Below are 18,590 nucleotides of genomic sequence, written 5' to 3'. Positions count from 1 at the left end.
AACAGTGGAGATCTTTAAACAAGCACTCCAGATATGATTTATGAGCAGCTAACCTTCCTGTGAACTAAAGCATAATAATTATGAACTCTTTTTGCATTTCTTTCCTACCCAATAGCTTTACAAGCTGAATTACAAGAATACAAGAATTATTGGACTTGCAAGTGGGAAAAGAAGTGTCTTTGTGAGGAATTCCTGGCATTTCTTTGGTAGATTGGTGGGTTTGAATTTTGATTTATTTGTGTGGTGAAAGGATGCAATGACAAAATAGTTTCTTAGAATTTCTCCTTAGATTTCTTCTATCTTTTCTCTTGTATAAATTAATAAAGCAACAGCTACCAAAGCTCTAAGGATTACCAGAGGCCATATTCTTGCTTGTATAGAGCCTTAAAAAAATCATTTCTTGACACAAATTTAGCAGCTGCACTATGTATCTATCTCCAACATTAGCATCAATCTCCAAGATTTCTCCTTTACTCACTTTAAAAAAAGGTGTCAGCCTCAAGGTAGGCACAAAATCAAGTCACTGCTGGCATACACTTACTTCCAAATACTGCAGTTTAAACACTCTATGTATCTTTATCACTGAAAAAGAAAATCCAGAAACCACAGGCATGTCCACTTACTGCTGTTGGTTTCCAGAATCCCAGCAGCATAGCGTTAGCTTCCTATTTCAGCTGTAGTGGCTTGCCTCTGTTGAGAATAAACCCCAAATAGACAAATAAACCAAGTAGCAACATGAAGTCATCCTTGAAAAAACATCTATTCTTACGTTACCCCTTAAGACTGTGTTTTCAGCTGGTATAAATACAGAAATCTCAGAAATCAACAAATTGTTTCAGTTTTTACCATCCTAGCCTTTGGCATTCTAGCTCCACAGTAGTAAGATACCAAGCAAGCTGGGCAGAATGCTGGAGAGCAGCCCAGCAGAGAGCAAGACTTATGAGGAGCAGCTGAGACCACTTGGTGTGTTCAACTTACAGAAGGCTGAAGGGTGACCTTGTCACAATCTACAACTTCCTCAAGAGGGGCAGGCGCTGATCTCCTCTCTCAGGTAACCATTGGCAGGACATGAGGAAATGGAATGAAGCTGAATCAGGGAGAAGTTTAGGTTGGACATTAGGAAACTGTTCTTTACCCAGAGGGTGATCAGTCAGTGAAACAGCCTTTTCATGTCCGAGTTCAAGGAGCATCTGGACCATGTTCTTAGTCATATGGTTTAGTTTTATATAGTCCTGCAAGGCACAGGGCATTGTATTCAATGATCCTTATGGATCCCTTCAGCTCAAGGTGTTCCATGATTCCATAGCTCTATTCTACCAAGCTCTTTTACAATTATTATTTCCAAATTTTAAAAGTTTACAAAAAACATCTGTCATCAAAACTTTTAAAGCTGTGTACAGTGCAGTGCCATTGATATGTGTGACCAACTCATGACTGAATTATAACCCTAATTGCTAATAGAGCTTTGGAGCTGGCGCAACTGAATAGAAAATGATCCTGTGTCACTTCTGATTATGATTTTTCTAGGAAGTACCGTTAGAGAGCTGAGAATGTAAGTGCTGTGATACCAGGTAATGATGAGGGATTCACATATACAGGGTTGTGCATACAGTACTCTCTGGATTTTCTCAGAACATGAATGTATATTCAGTGTTACTTTCTATATTTATCTTTTCTTTCTTCTAAAGGAAGGTCTTTCCTGCTGAAAACCACAATTTTAAGTTTTTATGTGGTTTTAGTATTATTAATTCTAAACAGAATTGGAGTTCTGTAAAAGATTATCCCAGATTGTATAGCATTGTATTGTTTTCAGAAGGAAGTGCAAGACCCAGTTTCTAGCACAATTTTAAGCATTATGATGCAAAAGTCTCCTTTCAGAGGAGATTTGATGCTCTCTGCGTTATAAACTCCATCCTTCCATGCCTCTGTTTATTTTTGTTGTAGGGACTCTGGCACTGTCATAGTGTATGCAAACTTGCCTGACTGTATTTGCCAGTACAAGGTGTTGTGTTGTGCAAGTGGGAGATGCGTCCCATGTTATACATGGGCCCAATTATAATGTTGCTATGTATTTACTCGCCATTTTGCTAGCAGTTTTTTGGACTTGAGATGCTGTGCAAGATAATTTTATTTGCTGTCTAACACCACATTTGTGCTTACATATATGTAAACCAGTAATGACAAAGACTAGCTCTTGATAGTACAAGTTAGTAGTATTTTCCAGGCTTTCACCTAGAAAGGCTCAGATTTTTTAATGTATTTTGGCATCCTAAAACTCAGATTACTATCAAGTTGGATTTGTAAGTGCACACAAGTTCTTGCTATAATAATGACTAGATTTCATATAACTAAGAGTAAAATGAAATTTCAAATCTTGTCAGTAGTTCAACACTTGACATCCTTACATGCCTCAATAAATCCAGTCAATTGTGTTTCTGCATGTCAAAATAACCTAATGCCTCAAAGAAACTTTGTTCTTGAATCAATTTTGAAAATAGGAGCTTAGTATCTTTCACTGCTTTGAATCTTCTGAAAAATATATCTCAAGTCTGTCCACAGATATGATTCCACTCTGAATTCACAAAACGCTGAGTTGTTAAAAAGGATTCATGTATTTTTTTTAATTTTCCCCACAAAGGAAAGCATCCTTTGTGTCTGGCTGAAGCAAAGGATAACACGTATGCTTATTAGCTACTACAGATCATACAAGGAAAAAATGTTACACCTTCTTCCCTTCACCCATCCAAGAATATCTGCCTTGTCAACACTGTCACAAATATTAGTTATTGGTATTTACTGTGTTTTATGCTAGTAGCTAGCTAGAATGGGTAGGAAAATACCAAAATAATGATTAACATTAATATTTAATCAACCTGGGGTTTGGAAACAGATGTTTGAGGGTAGTGGCGAGAGATAAACTAGAATCATAGAATGGTGTCTATATTGTGTACTGAAAAAGGAATCCAAACAAAAAATGGATGAAAAGGTAGAGAAAAATGTAAGTATTTTGAAAAAAAAAAAAAAGATTATATAGTTAGAACTACAAAAAATGAAGTAAGATTTCACAGATATGGAGAGGTTTCTAAAAAATACTTACACAGTAAGTACACAGTATAATTTTTCAATGGCTAGAACTAGTCACTAGTACTGAAGGCCCAAATTGACAGATGTATTTAATGAATAATGTACTTTTCAAGTGGGAAGGAAGAGTAATTCTTGTGCAATAAGGAGAACATAGCTTTTATTTCTGAAATTATATTCAGCATAAGATCTGGGATTTATTAAAATCAGCGGTTTTTTTATACCTGGATAAGGGTAGATCTTAACTGATATAAACCTACTTTCAAGGTCATCAGTACCACTATACTGAGTTTTATAGTCAGGATTTTGGATTTACTGTCTTTAAAGAGGTGTATATTTAAACAGTGACTAAGTAGGTGATCAGCATGATAGCAAAGCAGGCACACTTTGCAAAAGTGTGCTTTGAAAAGTGGTGCAAATAGGTAACACTTGGCTGTAAAAACATGCTTATTTTTCCTGTGTGCTCCTACTGGTTTTCTAAGTCTTAGGGCCAGAGTTCATTCTGCTTGATTTGAAGAAGCAAACCAAAACGTCCAATCTAAAAGTTTACTCTAGATTCAGAGCCTGGTCTCACTCTCTAGCTAGTAGTGAGCAGAAGGTGGTTCAGATCTTTGCTTAGCAGAACTGCCCTCTTTAGTTCATGTGCCCAAAGCTCCCTTGAAAAGTCCTATAAGAAGTTACCCAATATGAGTGTCCCCAAACACTAATTTGCAGAAGAGGTGCACAAAATTCTCATATAAATCTTTAGGGTTTTAATAGCTACAGAGAACAATAGATGTGAAAACCACCAGAAAGCTAATGATTTCTAAAATCAACTATCTTTCAGATTAGGAGTTCAAGAGGTACAGAATGTCTCTATAAAATTGAGCTTAGAGAAGCAAGGTGTGATTCCCCATCGCTGACATTTCAATAAATAGTAATCAAAGATGCTCGTTCTACAAAAAGGCATAGGAATTTATGTTAACATAAATAATCAGAGCTTCAGTTTTAAATCTTTGTCAAGAAATACTACCTTTACGCTGAATCACACAGAATCATTAGGTTGGAAAAGACCCACTGGATCATCGAGTCCAACCATTCCTATCAATCACTAAACCATGCCCCTCAGCAACTCATCCACCCGTCCTTTAAACACCTCCAGGGATTGTGACTGACCCACCTCCCTGGGCAGCCTGTTCCAGTGCCCAAATATAGGTGTATGCAAATAGTAGCCACTATATTCATAAATCAGATCAGTTATTTTCTGATACAATTTTTTAATGAAATAGAATCATTTCAGGCAAATATATGACCTCATAAACATTCTGAATGGGAAATTACAGAAGCAATCCATTCTAAATTAATTATTTAACTGTAAGTGATAAATAGACAACATTTATATTGGAAGCTATACCAAAGGCAAGAAAAAATAGTAATGTTTTATTCTAATTTGTGGAAGATTGTGTTCTGGTGTTTTAGAATTTCCCCTCAGACAGATATTTCATGGGAGACTTATGTCTTCTAGCACTCAGAAAAGCTGTATGGTTTGCATGTACTTAATTAGCAGAAAATCTGTGGAGTTGAGTTCAATTAGAAATGCCACAGATAATGAACATACATAAGTTGAATGTCAGGGGAATTTGATTAAATATTTGGGAACAATGTAGTTCTTTACAAGCAAGGAGAAAAATAATTCTGATCTGCATCTCAATTCTGGCTTTTTAAGGATCATTTCTGTGAGGTGCTGAGTGTTGTACATGAATTGACAAATACCCTATGATCTGAGGTATTAAAAATTTTAACAACTGACATTCATCTACCAAACTACTGAAGCTGAGTACTTGAGCAGCCTGTGAGCTGCAGTTTTCTATGGCTGGTCCATGTCATACTCAGTCATCACAAAAATAAGTATCAGAATTATTATTTGCATTTATTTAAAAATAAATGATAGAACACAAAACAGCAATAGGAGTATTGCAGTCTAATAACGTACTTTGTTAACTGGTGAAAAATCATTTGTTCTGCTGATAACACTCAGCTCTAAACATTTTTTTATCCTCATATCTGTCTTAGAAATCTTCTGAGGTGATTTGTATCCTTGACAAATCACAAAGTACATGGTGTCCATTTCTAACTTTTAGCTTTTTGTATCATGTATTCTGAAATAGTGTAAAAATACATTTGTTCCTTTTTCAGTCAGCTATTGATGTGTTGCTTCATATACCATCTCATATCATAACTCCTCATCTTGTTTGAAAGCCAGAAGAACAGCTAAGAAATTGACAGAATCTTTTGTAAACTAACTTGTACGAAGCTTCTTAGTTATCTTAGAAAGCCAGGCAAAAAGGGCTGTAGTTTGGGTTTAAGTATGGTAACATTAAACTCGAAAGTGGAATTAAGTCAACCACAGTATCAAGACCTCTCAAATGCCCTCAGTATTCTGAGTCCTATTTACTTTTTCTGTGCTAATTTTGCAGTCTGACCTTTCCATCAGTAGACAGACAGGTGGGAAAACAGGTGTATCTTGTCAGTTGCTCAATGGCCTCCTAATCTGAATAGACTATTTTATGGCAGCTGTACCAGAAGAAATACCCTCTTTTATGCTGGACTGTTCTGTGTTTAAGTATGTTTAAGTAAGACTATCTGAAAGGAGAAATACTCTATAAGGTTAAACCTTTTTGCTTATAGATAGTATTCATTTTTGTAGAATTCTAAGCCAAAAATTTGTACTTTCCAGTTTTCTTTTTTAAGCTGGCATCAGATGCTGTGCAGATGAAGCCCTATTCAATTAATCCTTGAATTATGGATCACATTCTAAGGTTTTTTATAGCTCTGTGCCCATGTATCCATAATGTGTTCTAAGAACCAATTTGATTAGGCTTTTTGAGATAGTGGTTTCATTCAGGCCTTGAAGGATTCATCTTCTGTGAATATAACTGCTTCCTTTGAGAACCTATGGCCTCCACAATGTCCTGTGCCTGTTAGTAACACAATTTCATCTTGAGGTGTATAGAAATGTGTGGGTTTGAAAATGTTCCTTCACAACTTTATCAGATAATTGTTAAATCCTGGGTTATGTAAAGAAGTGAATTCACCAAGCACTTCTACCACAACATGCAACAGAACCATCTCTCTCCTTACTAGTCTCTTTCTCTAGCTAAAATCTCAATCTATTTAGTGTCTCTGCATATAGAAGTCTTCCCCTGTTGCTGAAAATATTTGTCACTTTTCTCTTAGCTTTTCTGGTTCTACAGTGCTTTGTTGTTTTGGGTTTTTTGGGTTTTTTTTGCAGTGCAACTGGTGTCACAGTTGGCAGTGGCGGCATAATGATGTATTCTGGGTTGATTTTGGCTACTTTCATTATAATTCCTGATATTGTATTTGCTTTTCTAACTGCTGCTGAAGTTTAAAATTTTTTTTTTTTTAGAGGACAAAGTACAATGAGTTTAAGCTATTTTTCCAGAGATAATTTAGACCATCAGTATGTGTATGCAAAATTAGAGTTGTTTTTCTCTGTGTAAATTACTTTGCTTGCATCACCACGTAATTTCATCTCCCATTTTATTGTCCAGTCATTCAGCATCATGGAAGCCTTCTGTTCATTGTCAGAGCTAAATTTGCATGCTGAGTAATTTTATATCACTGGCAAACATTACAACAAAATGTTACTTTTTCAGACTTTGGTGTTTGTTTTAATAGTGCAGATATGTGTTTGACCTAATGCTACACAAAAGTGGGATACAATACATGCAAATGAGAAAATAAATGAGGAGGAACCAGTTTCAGATTTTTTATTATTTTCTACTGAAACTTCTACCATCTTCTTGTCTTTTTGCCCTGTTGCAACCAAATACTTTCAAATTGTGGTTTTAAAGGCCATCTTCTATCAGGCTTGTCTTGGAAGATGACTTTGCCATTCCAAGTACTTGCAGAATATAGGTCTGAGACGTAGCGATGTAAGGCATGCTTTTAATAAAATGTTAATGAATAGTGTTACTAAAATTTACCTAGAATGCCCTTTTGTTGTTTTTGCCTTTTTGTTTTTGCAAATATAAGAGCTGTAGAGGTGGAAGAAAGAGTCTGAAAATCTTACTTCTCTCTGTGTTTTGGCATATTACCAGTATGTATTTGAATGCAGTAATTTTTAAATGAATGTGCCTGCTTCTGATAATTAAAGTGATCCTTTCTGTTTTTGTAAAATCTATCCATCCAGTACAATTAGTGCTTGTGGACCTCCTTGCTTAGATAGTGATGTAAATCTTCAAAGAACTTGATCCAATGAGTTTTCAGTATTTCAAATAATCTCAGATCTCATAATTTCAAATAAACATTCTAACACAACCATTCCAACTTTAAAGAGCTGACAATATGCTATTTTGTTTAAGTAATAACTGTTCTCTAAACTCAATTTCTTACCCTATTTCAAAAGAAAATAAATTCAATGCTAAGAATATGTTCTTTTATTTAATCAAAAATTCAGTTGCTTTGCCACAGAAGGATGGCTTGTTACCAAGTTCTGCAAATGTATACTGGTTCTTAGCACTCAATGAACCAAAGTTCATGGAAGTCAATAAAAAGAACGTCTGTTGAATTTAGCGAGCTCTGCTTCAAGTTTATGATGGGAAATGTGCTCAAAAATCCATTGAATCCAATGCATACTTCGTACACGTTGGAAGGTAAACATTAGATCAGAGCAATTATTAAAGGAAGAAAACAAGCTGATTGACAAGGTGAGATAAGATTCTGGGTTCAAATTAGACACTAATGGCTTGACACCTAGAATGTAATATGCTATGCTGAAAGCGGAAAACACATTAACTAATAACATTCTGCAAGATTTTTGTCAGTCTATGCACCCTAGCACACAGCAGCATTTTGAAAGGATGCTTTTTTCATTGCACTAAGCAGAGAGTGAAAGTTATTTGAATGTGAAAAAACATTATAAGACACTGTATCTTTGCAAACCTTTCCTCATTCTTGACATGATACTTATTGTGTATAGGCCTAGCATTCCTGTTGCAGTACATCAAAGTTCTTCTGTAAGAATTAAGCATGTATTCAAATGCTTTTCAGGACTCAGACTAAAGCATCTTACTTTTTTTTAATCTTGGAGTGGATAGAAGAGTTTCTTCATTAAAGAATCCAGAGCCAGTATTCTTGGCAACACAGGAATAGGAATGGTACACATGGGGTTTGTATAAACCTATCACCTGTACAGGACAGTTAAATTTCTATTGTATGGAGTTACGCTTCGGTCAGTGGCTTGCTCTATTACAGGCAAATAATATGAAATTGAAAAAAGAACATGAGTTTATTTATGAGTCTATGGAAGTATGAACAGGAAGTAGACACATATGTACCCTAAAATGCTCTGCATGGCAACAGTTTGAAGTGACTGTTCTTATTTTTCATTAGCTAAAGTACTCAATCTGCTGTATTTATGTTTTATTTTTACTGTAATTTTGCAGTGTATAGAGGCACTGTAATTCTACAATTTAACCCGGGCTTTGTATATGACTTATTTTGTGCTGTTACATATTTATTTTTAAAATGAAACTATGTTTTTGCTCTTTATTTTTATTTTATCATTTACCTACAGAAAAATTTTACCATGGCAAAATTTTACAGTATCACAGGAGAGTTAAAAATAAATCTCAAACAAACAAAAACCAGAGGGCAGGATGCTGTTTACCATTTATCAGATTAATGCAAACATTGCTTCTCATCTTCAGCTCATTTGGATATTCTGTTTAGAACTCAACCTAAATCTACAGTACAACAACAACAACAAAAAAAAAAGCGTTCTTCAAGACTGGTTGGTTTCCTCTGGTGCAGGTAGTTTATCCAGTGCTCCCACATCTGCAAATAAAAAAAAGAATTAACACACGTAAGTATGCATATTAATCTTAACAATTAAACAATTAAATCCAATTTCAGGACTATACTCTTATCTTTTTTTCTCTCAGTTATAAAAGGCACATCCTTGAACTTTCTATATTTTCATTTATAAATGATTGTTTTTTTCTTTTGAATGTTTAAGAATTTCTTCCTGCTTTCCTTCCACCTTTCTAGAAACAGCTGTAACAGAATGACAGTGACATTATTTCAATTTTATTACATCAATTGATACTACTGGATCTCATCATCTCAAAAGTTTTAATATTATCCAATTATGGCTGCCATCCTACAGCCTGCTCTACATGGGAAGCCTTAAAATCCGGAGGGAACCATTTTCAAGAGAAAGAGCTACAGGCCATTTTTTAGTTATCATCAAGATACTTAGTTGAAATATCCACTTTATCTTGCAGATTGAATTGTATGTCTAATCTGAATACCAATTCCCTGAATGTGAATCTCAGGAGTGGGAGTTCTCCTCTTTCCCCTAAAGGAACACACATAAACCAATATATCTAATGTAATAAAATTTCATTTAAGCAAAAATGTTCAAATGTCTCTACCACAATAAAGTATGTTTTTTCACCTCCTAAATCTACAGTTCTGATTTTGCGTAACAGTTTGTACTAGGTCTGGCCAACAAGTTTTATTAAGCAATAATATGACAACATTCCACACTTCTTTTTAAATCTGGGAATACACAAACTGTCTCAGGGAGAAGCCATTTTATATGAACTGGAGATTCTTTTTTTGTGAGGACAGAATATACCATCTTTTCTGACTAAAAATAGTTGTTTGTCATCATTATCCTGAACAAGGACTTGTAACTTAGAGTTACAGTACCGCCTTTATAATTCCTCTCCACGACAAATGAGCTAATTTTTATTTCTATGAGATGCAGGTTATTTTCTTGCCCAACTTAACAGCTCTTAACCTACTTCTCAATATGTTTCACACTGTTTCTGTTGTGTTTGGTTATTGGTTTCACTTCCTAGGCTCATATAAGCAGGGTAAAGGAGTGTTTAGGGCTCGTCTTCACAGCAAGTAGCACAATAAACAAGCTATTACTTTGTCCACAGCAAAAATACACACTAATAAGCTAAATACATATTTGAAATATCTCAGGCCCTTAATACTAACCATAAGAGGCTTTGTTTCAAGTGCAAAGTTGATTCAATAAACACTGGGTGAGAATTATTTCTCTTGGGCAGATGCAAATCATTTAGAAAATCATTTGGAAAAAAGATATCTTGAATTTTGTTTCCTAGATATGCAGAAAATGAACAGATATTTTTAAAGTCTCTTTTAATAACAAAATTAAAATACAAATGTAACACACAGTTCTTTATAACTACTCCACAGCAGACACTTCCCACAAAATTGCTTATAATTTTTTGTATAAAAGGTAAGAATATAGAAATTACAGATTTATTGAATTGTCTACTTTCTGAGCATTCTTTAAACATTTGCATTTGTTATTATGTCTTATAACATCTTGTAGATAGTTTTAGAAGGGCTGAAGAGGGTTTTCTTAAAGCTCAGAATTATAGGGATTTTTTTAAAAAGCAAAACTGACAGAAACTCAGGAGCAGCCAGATTTCTTTTTCACTTAATGCTATAATAAAGCTAGCATTCTTAACGAATCAACAGCAAGGTCAGTTTTACAATTCTTGTCACAATTTTGAGACCACACAGACTTTTTACTAGCAGAATTTTGAGCTGTTGACCAACATTCAGCTTGGTACTTTTGAAGTTTTATAATGTGACTTTATTGTAGTTTCTTCTGTCACTAAGAAGTGATTCAGGATTTCAACCAACTGTTCTTGACATTAAACTGAGTTCTTACTTAATTTGCTATTGAATTATTTTATACTAACCTCCCATGTAACCAGATGGAATTTAGTTTGTTTTCAACTCTTCTAAAATCTTGGTCCATACAATTTTAGTAGTAGCTGTTATTATTTTCACAGTGGCCAGAGTAATCAAATGGTACTAGAAAGCCTGGCATGTTGCATACTCATTGACCTGCAGTTTGGCAGGACTACCTGCACTCTCTAAATCAAACCTATTCTCAACCACACTAAAACGGAATCAATAGTTGCTTCTCCTCAACCAGAGGTACTGTACAAAGTTTCATGTGCTCAAATCTATAGCAGGCATGTACATTCAAGGATAGTCTTATCTTCTCAGTAAATTTCACACCACAAAATGCGATAGATTAAAAAGGTAGTCACCAACCTTTAAGATGCAAGTAAGTCAAAAATTCATTTACTGTGCGCACAATGTTTTCATCAGCCAGGGGTCTTCCAAGTTTCCCTATAAAACAAGTTGGTTATTACTTACTGTTAACAGGGTATAAAGATTTATTGTATGTGACATTGCAGCTAGGTTCATCAGTACTCTGAAAAAAACCTATCATCTGAAATGTCTTTTTCCTTAAAATCCTTAATGGAAAAACCCTAACTTCATTAAAGAGCAAGGCCATTTTAAACTAGGTAACAGAATCAACATTGCCCAGCATAGAAGCTACTTTGACACCTTAATGGTCATAGTCTTTAAGGCCTTATGAGTTCCACTGCAGAAGAGAGTTATCCTCTCTTCTCACCTCTGCTTTGTGTCCACTAGACTGAGATTAAATGTAAATTTAGCAAAGACAATCATCAGCTATGCAAAACAGAAGTTCTTTATGTAGCCTTATTATGTTCCCAATAAGCCCCTCAAGTGATATAGAAGTTATTTCTATCCCAAACGCTAGGCTTGGGATTTTACTAGAAGCTCAGAAAGCTACATTTTTGTTTATGTATCTAGAACAATATGCTCCTCTTTGCTTTTGCCGAAGTAGGTCTTTTGATGCTTTATAAATGACCTGATTTATCAAGCTCCCTGGGAGGTTGAGAAGTATGTGTTCTTTGTCTATTAAAAATAAATAAAGGAATATCTTTTCACCAAAAGGATAGAGAATTGGTTTATGTTACAGAACAAAGGGTAGGTGACTTCCCTGAGGTTTTCAGTTCTCTGCACACAACAGATTGGTACCATTACTTGACTGATAGCCCATTATTACAACACTGAATATACTGTCCCTTGATGTTATGATAGGGGACACTTTTAATCTCAGAAACCTGTTATGGATTTTTGTTGAGATTAGTCATTATTATATTAGTAGTTTATTGACCCAGATTTTATTATCAATGTGATAGTTATTGGATAAATATTTTTCTTTAGTGACTTGAGCATACTGTACATGTGTATTTCTATATACTCTGCTATTAACTTTAATTCTGTATAGCAAATTACTTGTAGACTCTAGTAAAGAAACAGTTATGTTCATGGAATTTAAAGATTTTCCTGATTATACTCACAGGTTTTTTTTTTTCCTCCCCTTGTACCTAGTGTTATATAACTAACACATCTTACAAGTTCTTCTAGGTTATTTGGAGCACTTGTGAATTTTGTAGTGTTCTTTCAAGAAGAAAGAGAACTCCTTTGTATGAACTTTTACAGTAATAAGGTGTACTTATATTGCCATTTTAAGATATTTTTGTAAATAATCAGTAGATTTTAACTAAAAAAAAATCCTTCGTTTTCAGTTAAAATAAGAATCGAGACTGTCTTATCCAGTTTTTATAGACAAATCCCCTTTGGATGGGAACTCTATAATAAGCTTCACTTTCAAAGAAAACTTTGGATGAGAGAAGAGAATCTAAACTTGGATTTATAACAGAGGCAGTTATATAATTTTCAGGTCCCATCCAGAGAACTTGAGTTGGGTTTTCTTGTAATTGTGCGGGTTCAGGAGTACCTGTAAAAGGAGCTAGTAGTATATCCACACATGGCAACATCTTGCAACATCACCTGCATTGTTATATTACAAATGCCTTCCTTTCACACTGTTTCTTACTGTCAAGATATTATTTTTACACCAGTATTTGAGGAAGTAGGTTCTTCCTTTTTCTTTTTTTATTTCCCTTTTTTTCTTAAAAACAAAACACAAACCAATTAAAACCCAAAACACCACATACGCAAAACCCTGTTACATAAACGTGTACCAGAACTAAACTGGCAGTCATTCTGAAGGTGTAAAAACTAAATGCATTAATGTTTCTGTTCTACTTACAAAGTAATTATGTCAATAAAATTATAATTAAGCACATTTCCTTTTTTATTAGCTTATTTTGTGTTTGCTGCACTTACATTGGGCTGGATGGATTTAAAATAGCCTGTGAGAGCACTGAGACTGTGACTTTTTCTTCCCTCATTAATGCAGTGATGAACGCAATAGTATTCAAGTACGTACTGCTTTATTTGCAGTGAGGAAGAGATCATTCTTTGTTAGCCTATAGATGAGATTCGTTCCAGCTCACTTCAGAGGTCTGTGGCAGATTTAGTTTCTCCACAGGAGAAAGAAACATTCTTTTTTTCCTAGAGAAAGGAACATTCTTTTTTTTCTAGAAGTTTCCAAACCTTATCCTGAAGTAGGTGTTCAAAAAAGTGTCTTGCTTCTCTTCATTAAGGCAGTCTAGACATACATTGCAGAGGCTGAACTTTGGATGATGAACCCAGATGAAGGCTGCATCATTTTCGTTGCTATTAACTAAGTTCTGATGCATGCAACTTCATAACAACATATTGACTTGACTTCAGTTCTCAGCCTTTTAATGAAGATAATCCATCTTGTTTAAATAAAGGAAATGCTGTGAGACTTAAACACAGACAATTTTTTTTTTTTTTTTAATTTTTTTAAATAGTGAAGACTGTTAAAATGTAATCAGTGCCACACAGTTCTGAGGCCTGGTTTCAGCTCTGGAGTATCAGAAATAAAGAAAAAAATATCTGAGCACTTCTATAGCTTTCCCTACTGAAAGAGTCCTTTATGAGCTCACTTCTCTGCTGAAGGAAATTAACTCTTTAAAATCTAGGTTTACATTAGAAATGTTTATTTGAACATATGAAAGGAAAAAAACCTAGGTTTATTCAAAGTAATGTGATGTACTATACCTTAAAAGCAACATAACTATGGTACTTTTCCCCTATGCACCAAGATGTTTTAAACTATGACTGTGTACGAAGAGCATATATGAAAGAAAGAAAAATTTGGCCATTCAGTGTTTATTAGGATTTTTGTTAAAGTGCAGGAATAGCCTTATAGTTAGTCAACTCAAAGCAAGAAAATAAATTACTAAGCATAAAACCAAATCAACACTACTGGCTTTCATAATTTCATTACCTGCTTTCATATCCTCATCAGGCTGTATTTCACGTTTACCAGTGAAACCATGTTTGTCATTAAAAGATCTGTGGTTATCTACTGCATCTACAGAAATTAAAAAGCATAGGAGTTAATTGTCTTAACCTTTGCTATGTTGCTTGATTTCCGTGGATTTGAAAGAAAAGATCATGATGGGCACTTTTTACATACAAAATGAAAAAGAAGCAATTAATGTGCCTCTAAATAAAATTACCTTTCTTCTGAATTTTTGCTTAGGATTTATACCATTTATAGACCCAGTCCTGTACTACATACTTGCTGAAGCTATTACTGAATTCAGAGGAAGACGTAAAGAAAATTAAAGTTTACACATACGCATGTAATTTTGGAAATTGTTTTTGCTACTCTTTCCTCTAGTTTTTAGGAAATGTTGCAAATGAGTTTGCTCAAAAAAAAAACCAACTGCAAATAATTTACATGAATAACCTTCAAAAAGGTTATTCTTATATGCCCCTGGTGCCTCTTTTCTGTCCCTTGCAATGGGCATTTCCTTCATCAGTAAAAGCTGATCAATAAGATCTACAACAAAGGATGATTCCTCTTGTTCAGTCTTAGATAAACAGCACTGTGACAAGTATATTCCCCAACAGTACCTTTATTGATTTAGTTAGATCTGCTTCAGGGCAAATATACTTCCAGACATTCACCGAACTAGTTAATATATTTAAAATGTATTAGTCTTTTTTGTTTGTTTGTTTTGGCATCTTTAAGGTTAGTTAAAAAGAATTAAGAGAGTCATAGTAAGTATTTGTCATGTATTGCTGAGACTGAAAACACTGAAAATGTAATAACACCCGTTACCAATATAACAAGAAATAACGGTAAAAGGACAGATATTTGAAACAGGTTAGCACTGCACTTCACTTTCCTTATAACCTACATTTGTGGTTCCCCATCTTTCTAAACCAATTTTGTATTTTAAAGCCCCTTTACACTAAATACTTTTCACAATGAACTGTTAATATTTACAGTCATGAGTTTGTATGTTATTGCTTCAGTTTGCATTGCCTTAACAGAAAAAAAAAACCAAACAACTAGTATATTAAAAAAGACAAGCAGCATTTTCAAATAGATTTAAAGATGAAATCTGAAATAAATTGGAAAGTGCCAATATGTAACTTCTTTTTGTCCTTCCCTTGACATCCAAGATGGTATTTGGTAACACTTTCAGAGGAAGGGGGAGAGGAAGAAGTATTTACCATAAGAAAATGATGGTTTTGAAGCACAGTGACCAGATGTGCTTCTAGATATAAAGCCTCACAACACAACTCTGCTTTCGAGAGGAACTGTTACTGTCCAAGACAACTCAATTCTACAATAGGCATGTAACAAATATCTAAATGAGTATTCTCCCAAATGAGTTTCTTCAGTCTTGCCGTTTTAGACAAAATTACTGTATTAATCAGAAAACTGAGTAGCACACTACAGCCAACTAAATTACAGGAAAAAGAGAACTTTTGCATTTTGAAATAATGCAGGAAAAAAAGAAAAAAAAAGTGTGCTTGACTTACGTGGCCCAAGCAGGTAACCAGCACTATTCAAAGTCCAGCCCCTTTTTTCTTTTCCCTTAAAGAAAAAAATGTGTTATTACATGAACTACACAGCGTTTTCTGAAAACAATGTAAACAGCATCCAAATGGACATTCTTTTAGTGGAAAGTTTCTTTTGAAGGCTTGAAATCAAGAACTGTTTTTAAAACTAAAAGCCAATTGAAGCAAATATCGATGGTGAACTCTTGCTCCCTCTCCCTGTAAGTCAATAGTTTTGCTGTTGACACCTATGTGGCCACAGATTTTACACCACGCAGGTGAAACTGCACATCACACTTCGGATACAGAAATTTTGACTTCATACTCCGAGTTTAATTACCAGCTGATAATCACCTTAAACAACAACTTTTAATTGTTTGGATTTACATGATAGTCTCTTTACATAAAAAAGTCCACATACACATCACCTTTTCTGAGTCATGTGGATAAGCCACCTGTTCAATCTGGGTCTATAAACTAGACACGCTTTCTTCCCCTTAGTCATACTGTTTAGGAAAAGACAGCTAGTACTCTAAAGTCACAATCTTAACTAAAAACCTGTTTACTGCCCAATATTTTTATATTTAGCGAGGTTTACAGTTCCTCGTGAGGTGAGACACGGGCGCTGGACCTCCAGCAGCGAAATCGGTACTTACTGAGAAAACCAGCCCAAACGTTTCTGACAGGGCGCCGCAAAGGACTAGAGACAGAAAGAGGAAACTAGCGCACCTCTGCATCTGGAAAGAAACCGTACGAAGGTAAATGCTTCGAGTTACTCCTTCGCCTTCCAGTCACGGGCTCCCCCGCGGGGCGAACCCTCCTCCCGTGGGGCGGGGAGGCTGCGGCTACCCAAACCCCCACCGGAGGAGCAGCTAGGAGTACCTTGAGCCGAGCCGAGGCGAGGCGAGGCGAGGCGAGGCGAGACGATGTCGTCGTCGTCCCCCTCCTCCTCCGCCTACTCCTAGCGTTCTCCCTGGGTCCGGCGGCGAGCCCCGCGGACGCTCAGCACAGGACCACGACCCCCCGCGCCCCCCGCCCGCCGCCCTTTATGGGCTGGGCGGGAGGCGGGGGGCGGCGCTCTGAGGAAGGGCAGGAATTACAGCAAGTGCGTTAGAGGTATTTGGGAGCACGACGCAGGCTGGCAGGGAGAGGATAGCTGGGGCATTACCTCTGAGTATGGAGGCCTCGGGCGGGCTGTTGAGAAGCTCCTTGAATCCTGTGTTCACTTCTGGGCCCCTCACCATAAGGATGTTGAGGCTCTGGAGTGAGTCCAGAGAAGAACAGCGAAGCTGGTGAAGGGGCTGGAGAACAGGCCTTATGAGGAACGGCTGAGAGAGCTGGGGTTGTTTAGCCTGGAAAAGAGGAGGCTGAGGGGAGACCTCATTGCTCTCTACAACTACCTGAAAGGAGGTTGTAGAGATGAGGGTGCTGGCCCCTTCTTCCAAGTGACAGGGGACAGGACAAGAGGGAATGGCCTCAAGCTCCGCCAGGGAAGGTTTAGGCTGAACATTAGGAAAAAAATTTTCACAGAAAGGATCATTGGGCACTGGAACAGGCTGCCCAGGGAGGTGGTTGATTCGCCTTCCCTGGAGGTGTTTAAGGCACGGGTGGACGAGGTGCTAAGGGGCATGGTTTAGTGTTTGATAGGAATGGTTGGACTCAATGATCCAATGGATCTCTTCCAACCTGGTTGTTGACGGGAGCATCACGGAATCAAACACAGAGATCAATATGATCAGCGAGTGTTTACTTTATTGAGCTTAGCTGTTTCTTTATAAACCCTTTTTGGTTACATAACTGGGTGCCTACAAGGGTATCTACAGTGTATTATTGGTTAAAGGCTCTGTGTTTCAAGGCCTTGTTAGAGTTGTTCAGTCTCACAGCATCCAGGCTTTCTTCTCTGTAAAATGTTCCCACACCTGGTGATTCTATGATTCTATGATTCAGACGAGCTCTGGCCTGGGCAGCTTGGCCTGCGCCTCTTACCTGCTGCTACTTCAGTTGGTGATGAGGAATAAGAGGGCCTAAATGAGTACAGGTCATCTTTCATACATAGAAAGGTTTGCATTGGAAGGGACCTTAAAAATCATCTAATTCCAAACCCCCCTGCCATGGGCAGGGACACCTCCCACTAGATCAGGCTGCCCAAGGCCCCATCCAACCTGGCCTTGAACACCCCCAGGCATGGGGCAGCCACAGCTTCCCTGGGCAACTTGTGCCAGTGTCTCACCACTCTCACTGTAAAGAATTTCCTCCTTATGTCTAGTCTAAATCTTCCCCTCTCTAATTTATAGCCATTAACACAGGTACAGGAGCAGAACTAAGTGCAGACTTCTGTGTCTGATGCTCACAAGATTGACAGTGTTTGGGCTTTGCCTTAGAGAATACTGAGAACTTCACACTGACTCATGATCCCTTAAGGTCCCTTTGATTCACGCCCTTTGCTCTAGCAAAAGGAGCTGAGTCAAAAATCTGTTGTTGTATTATCATATTTAGACTAATATATTCTGTATTGTGTTATATTGTATAGTATAGTACATACTGTATTATATGGTGTATAATTTTATATATTGACTTGCTGCTTTGTATCTGAGATATTGCTTTTTTGGGGGAAGGGGGGTTAGGGTTGTATGTGAAAGGCTAGGGATGTAGCTCTCCCCAGTGGTTAGAGTAGCCCCGGCCTGTTAATTTACAACCAGTGAAGTTTCACTAGTTTGCTTATCTTAGTTATGTTTACAGTCAGCATCTGGATGTGCAAATTGGAATTACAAGGCAGGCATTCCAATGTTAGTTCCCTTTTTTTCACTGAAAATTTGTATTTTCTCTGCAACAAATGA

The 18,590-nt window shown here is 36.5% G+C and overlaps 1 protein-coding gene across 1 annotated transcript in view; it reads right to left on the bottom strand.

The window, feature by feature from the left end:
• GAL (galanin and GMAP prepropeptide) overlaps window positions 1–16,519 on the bottom strand; it is a 214,352-nt gene extending 197,833 nt beyond the window's left edge. Inside the window, exons 1-5 of the mRNA XM_069857881.1 lie at window positions 16,410–16,519; window positions 15,736–15,790; window positions 14,183–14,269; window positions 11,194–11,271; window positions 8,757–8,919 (exon numbers count right to left, since the gene is read on the bottom strand). Of these exons, the coding sequence (XP_069713982.1) occupies window positions 8,867–8,919; window positions 11,194–11,271; window positions 14,183–14,269; window positions 15,736–15,790; window positions 16,410–16,490 (354 nt within the window). The 5' untranslated portion in view covers window positions 16,491–16,519 and the 3' untranslated portion in view covers window positions 8,757–8,866. The remainder of the gene's footprint in view (window positions 1–8,756; window positions 8,920–11,193; window positions 11,272–14,182; window positions 14,270–15,735; window positions 15,791–16,409) is intronic.
• Between the last annotated feature and the right edge of the window lie 2,071 nt (window positions 16,520–18,590).

The sequence above is a fragment of the Phaenicophaeus curvirostris genome, chromosome 5, assembly GCF_032191515.1.
Source record: "Phaenicophaeus curvirostris isolate KB17595 chromosome 5, BPBGC_Pcur_1.0, whole genome shotgun sequence".
In the NCBI taxonomy this organism is placed as follows: domain Eukaryota; kingdom Metazoa; phylum Chordata; class Aves; order Cuculiformes; family Cuculidae; genus Phaenicophaeus; species Phaenicophaeus curvirostris.
The sequence above is the reverse complement of the archived record's forward strand: the minus strand, read 5'-3'. Positions and strand labels throughout refer to the sequence as shown.